Source organism: Dipteris shenzhenensis, chromosome 23 (genome assembly GCF_047967505.1).
Source record: "Dipteris shenzhenensis isolate YYH24624 ecotype China chromosome 23, Dip_SZ_1.0, whole genome shotgun sequence".
Classification (NCBI taxonomy): domain Eukaryota; kingdom Viridiplantae; phylum Streptophyta; class Polypodiopsida; order Gleicheniales; family Dipteridaceae; genus Dipteris; species Dipteris shenzhenensis.
In genome coordinates, this window is record NC_141618.1 from 30,497,612 (window position 1) to 30,502,730 (window position 5,119).

At 43.3% G+C, this 5,119-nt stretch overlaps 1 protein-coding gene across 1 annotated transcript; it reads right to left on the reverse strand.

The window, feature by feature from the left end:
* Nucleotides 1-2,887: 2,887 nt before the first annotated feature.
* Nucleotides 2,888-4,766, reverse strand: LOC147887244 (uncharacterized). Its single transcript, XM_087394256.1, has 2 exons — nucleotides 4,557-4,766; nucleotides 2,888-4,406 (listed from the first exon to the last, which is right to left on the reverse strand). Exons 1-2 carry the CDS (start codon nucleotides 4,764-4,766, stop codon nucleotides 2,889-2,891), a joined length of 1,728 nt encoding a protein of 575 aa, XP_087250382.1. The 3' UTR covers nucleotide 2,888.
* Nucleotides 4,767-5,119: the final 353 nt, after the last annotated feature.

A 5,119-nucleotide genomic window follows, 5' to 3' on the forward strand; every position in this document is an offset into this window, starting at 1 on the left:
GCTTTCATACATTTGGATTTGGTTTGTAGTTGTCAGCATGCTCATGCACATGGGATGGCATTAGGGAACCCTTGGAGTTTGGTCGTGACTAAAGCCATAGAAAGATCTCATTGGTAAACATCATGCACATATAAGCGAGCCACTCGAATTTGTACTGGTAGGACTAAAAATAATCTAATGGTGTAGCTAGTTCAATGGTGGTATAGGTGAAGCGAAGTAAGACTCTCTCTCTCTCTCTCTCTCTCTCTCTCTCTCTCTCTCTCTCTCTCTCTCTCCCCCCCCCCTGCCCTTTGCCTTGATTCTAAATCTCACAATCTAATAATTGAATGGCCCATACCCTGTGAGTCCAAAAATGTCACAACTCACAAGCCTCATCCACTCTTCTCCATGCATGCAACATATGATGATCTATTGATGTGTGCATGCTCTCCAAGTTATGCATCATCTTGGTTTTGGAACTAGATTTTGTAAGGTGAATGCAACTCTTTTTTCCAATGCTCTTGATATTATTTTTGTAAATGGTCATTATTATGATCAGTTCCCTTTGCAATGGTGGGTACATCAAGGATGCCCTTTAGCTCCATTGTTATTTGCATTGGTTACTGAACTGCTTCTCAGATAGATTGATTTTCTATATCTCTTAATGGTCTTCCATTACAGAGTGGATGGCCTTTCAATTTTTAACCAATGATAATTCTTCATTGTTGTTGGCAGAATGGCAGAATATTGATCAGTTTCTTGACATATTTTCAGAGTTTGTTGTCCTTTCTGACTCTCGGATCAATCAATCTAAAACAATGCTACTTCCTTTGGATTGCGGGGAAATGCCTTAGTGGCTTAAGGATTATGTTTTTAAAATCATTCCCTTTAGCTCATTTCTCGAGTATCTCGGGTGCCCATTGGCACTCGAATTTCCATGTAACAGAGCATGGATTGGGTTATGTAGAAGATTCGTCATAAGTTTCATAAGTGGTGTCAGAAACAATTTTCATTGATTGGGCATACCACAATTCTCAAGCATATACTCATTCCTTCCATAGTTTATGTTTCTAGTGTGTGTTGCCATTTCCTTAGCGATGTTGCTTCGCTGAAATTGAAAAGTTGTCTCAGGATTTCCTCTAGCACCAACATTGGCATGCTATTCCTTTAACTATGATCACTACGCCACGGGCTGAAGGTGGGCTAGGTGTGGAGAATCTTAAAAATAAATGTTTGAGATTATGTTGCAAATGGATCAATAGGATGCATTCTAGTCAACCATGGGCAATAATTGCTCGCCATCACATCCAATCGGCCGGAGCTGTTGGTATTGCTAGTCATTTAGTAAACTGGTAGGAGCTACTTTTATCACCGTTCCATATTAAGATCTGCAATTCCAAAATCCTTCCCAAGCTTTTATATATTTGGCGAACAGGGTTGGGAGAATGCCAATGGCATGGAGCTTCTCATTTTGCAGCTAATGGGTCCCTTAGTCTAAATATATGGCTCAGTTAGGGGATGTACTTCAACAATGTTATGCCAATTCAAATAAGGCCTAGGCTTTCTCAACGACTTAATAATCGAGGTCTAAGTAATTGGCTCTCAATTTGGGATCGTCAAAAGGCTACTTCGATGCGGTCGCAGGAGATTTTTGAGTGTTTTCAACTCATGCCTTGGGAGAGAAAATTTGTTAGTGACACATTAAATAGAGTGCTACCTTCTTGGCCTACTAGCGTGGCTTCTCACTCTATTGTATGCATTGGCGATTGGGTTAACTCGCATAACACAAGGCTCTCCGAACTCGCCATTTGTGATTTCATTTCTACTCCTTACTTGCCTTTGTCTTTAATAGTGTGCAACACTTGGCATAAGTTTGCTCCCTTTGATCCTATTTCATGTTGGGTTTTTTGCTTGAAGCGAGTATGGAAGATTACACCTTCTCTCAAGTTGAATTTCTTGTTATGGCAAATATTGCTATGCAAACTATCGACTAAAGATAGGAGTAGCAAGTGGAAACATATCTCACCTATTTGTGCTCTTTGTCGAGTTTCTTTTGAAATGCATCATCATCTCTTTTGGAGTTGTATTGTAGCAAGGTCTTTAAGGCGTGATATCCACAAATGGTTTTAGAGAGCATAATTCTGGATTCCATGGTGTGTAAAATTCATTATTAGGTGATCGAGACCTTATGAATCATCTCATCTTTGTGCTTTGGAGTATTGTAAGAGTAGTGGTGCTTCAACAAATATGGCAATGGTGGTGAAAGGCTATTGTTTTCCAGCAAAGATCGTTTCCTTTGAATCTTTTCGAACAAATCCAATAGGAATGCTTAGAAGTTGTAAGATTTTATTAATTCAAATTGGTTGGCTTTTCAAATGCCTTTCATGTGTTTAAAGGCAATGCTTAAGTTGAACAATGTACTTCTACCTGTTTTACATTAATACAAATTATCTTTCTTTGGATAGCCAAAAAAAAGTGCTATTTTTTACATCGAGAAAGTCAAGGTTGAATATCTATCAAAATACTCTTTATTAAAACATGGCAATGGCTAGTAGATGGTTGGGAGAGCATCCTCGATATGAGGGGAAAACAAACAAGGGTGTTTACAGACTAGAGCCACCCATGCCCACCCATGATGCATTGAATGTATTTGGGCCACGGGTTAGAAGTGGGCACACATAAAAACAAACCAACCCCCAATGACTTCATAATCCGTGGGTGGTGCCCATGGTGTGGAGTATGTAAACACCCTAAAGAAGCTAGAGCGTTGAATGGGACCCAATGGGTGTGTGCTAGAAACAAAAAATATAAGATAAAATGGAATAATTTGGAAGGACTCTTTATGTGACGGGAATTTCTTTCGGCTCTTCAGACCACTAAATGATAAGGCAGTTGGAAACTTTTATGCTTCACGGCTTCAATATCTTCATTGGGCGCATCATATCGTTGTCTTCGTGATCTATCATATGGCAATGCCATAAATACCCCGGCTCTGCTGTTGCATCGAAGGAGAAAGGCTTACCGTCTCTCTTGGTGAACCGCAGTACTAGCCGAGTAACGTTAAAAGGTGGCACCGCAACAGTATCTTTCCAGCCAAGCTGATTCGTGTCTGGCTTCCTCCTCGGCCCTGTGTAGCAGCTCCGCGTATTCGGATAGGCCACGTCTAAAGAGCAGTTGTCAGATTGGTACCTCGTAGCGTCGATGGTCTGCTGGTCCAGAATTTGAAACCGAATGAGATGTATATGAATCGGGTGAGACTTATTAGTGAGGTTGATTATCCTCCACACCTCCACAGACCCTTCCTTCGGCGTCTCCGTAGCGGGATCCACCCAAGTCCTGTTGGCTAACAGAACCTGAATGGTGCTGTTATTCTTATCGTCAATCTGCAGCAGGGTGAGATTCCGTATAAGAGCGTGTCGGTGGTTTATTTTCCGAAGGCATGCAGGGAGAGATTTCGGTATAGCGGCGACAGGAGACTTTTCAGTGCTGCCCACCACTACAAATTTCATCACCACTTTCGTTCGATTGTTATCGTCAAATATAGAGTAACCAAATGGAAATGGAGCAGGTGCTGAATTTTTCAGAACAATCTCAGCCCCAGGCTTGAGACCGGAGAAGTCGATGAGGACATCTAATCTCTCAGCTGGTGCAAAAGTAATTTCGGTGAGCTCCCTGGGTTTTGGGAGGAAGCCCCCATCTGTCCCTATTTGCACAAAGGACATATGTTCTTGATTTAAATAAAGAGTGAAGAAGCGAGCACTGGCGGCATTCAGCATCCGGAAACGGTACAGTCGAGGCTCTACAATCAAATAGGGCCACAGTTTGCCATTGACGAGGATGGTGTCTCCAAAGAATTCTGGACACCAACTTGGATGAATGGCAGTATCATCACCGGCCGTAAAAAACTCAAGCGTCCCGTTCGGGTAAAATTGCTTATCTTGGAGGACGAGAGGGATCTCATAGGCTCCTTCGGGAAGGTGTAGCTTGCGCTTTTGAGCATGAGATCTGACAAAATAGATACCCAACAGACCAGCAAAGACATTCAAACGTGTAATACCAACCGTGTGGTCGTGGTACCACAGCATTGTCGGGTCCTGAGTATTTGCGTAAGTGTAGTTTTGAGTCTTGTACGTCAAGCCGGTGTCTCCACGCCAAGTGAACCAGGCATCTGGATGACCATCGGACGAGCTAACGGTCTCTCCTCCGTGTAAATGTGTCACAATAGGGACACCTCCATGGCGTGGGTTCGCCCAATGCAGTGTCTTGTCTACTGCAAGCATATGGGTTTGATCCTTTATGTGGTTCTCCCATCTGACATGGGCCTCAACTCCCTGGATAGCTTCAAGCGTTGGCCCTGGATACGTCGCAGTGGAACGACTTGTCCCATAGCTATATAGGGTGGTTTCAGGGAGATCTCTGTGGAGCTTCTGTCAAATAAGAAAGGTTTTTGTCAGATTCTGTGTAGGAACAGAGAAATCCTTCATTCATAATAATATGGGAATCCCGTAAAAGAATTCACGGGATCCGTCTCTCGTAGTCGGATTGTCTGAAAATTTGTGATTGATCAATGAGCTCACCTGGGTTATCTTATAAGCGCCGAGAGTTACTGGGATGCCTGCACTCACGCTGATGGTTGGTGGAACGGGGAGAGCGTCCACGAAAAATTCTAAATCTGGGGAACTATCGTGAGGATTACAGGTCGATGGTAGAATCTGATCAGTTTTTGCGGGTTGGGGTAGGAAAGCCAGATGGAGGAGTAAAGAAGCTACAAGCAGGTGAAAGCCCATTTTGTTGAGACGGCCGAGAGATTCTGGGGCGGGCAGGTGTGGCGAGAGGGTGGATGACTTTAGGATAGTAATATGAGAAACGGAAAGAGTTGCAGGAGGTTTGGAGAAGCTACAGTGCATACAGCGAACTGGAGGTTACGGCAACACCATGTTGGAGAAGAAATCACTGTAGGAGAAGCGAACAGGAGGCTAAGGCAACACACTGTGTATGCAGCGAACAAGCTGAGAAGTCATATTGTAGGGCATGATAGGAGGCTAACAGCGATAGTGCGTCATTTATGGGCTGTGTTTGACCGATGGAGGTGGACGTGGAAGGATATGAACCGCAGGTGCTGGTTCAAAACTTTATCGTG

Excerpts from the sequence above, each read along its gene's own strand:
- LOC147887244 (XM_087394256.1), bottom strand. The coding sequence starts at position 4,766 with ATGGGCTTTCACCTGCTTGTAGCTTCTTTACTCCTCCATCTGGCTTTC. Across the intron at positions 4,407-4,556 it reads GCGCTTATAAGATAACCCAG|AAGCTCCACAGAGATCTCCC; the intron begins GTGAGCTCATTG and ends CTTATTTGACAG.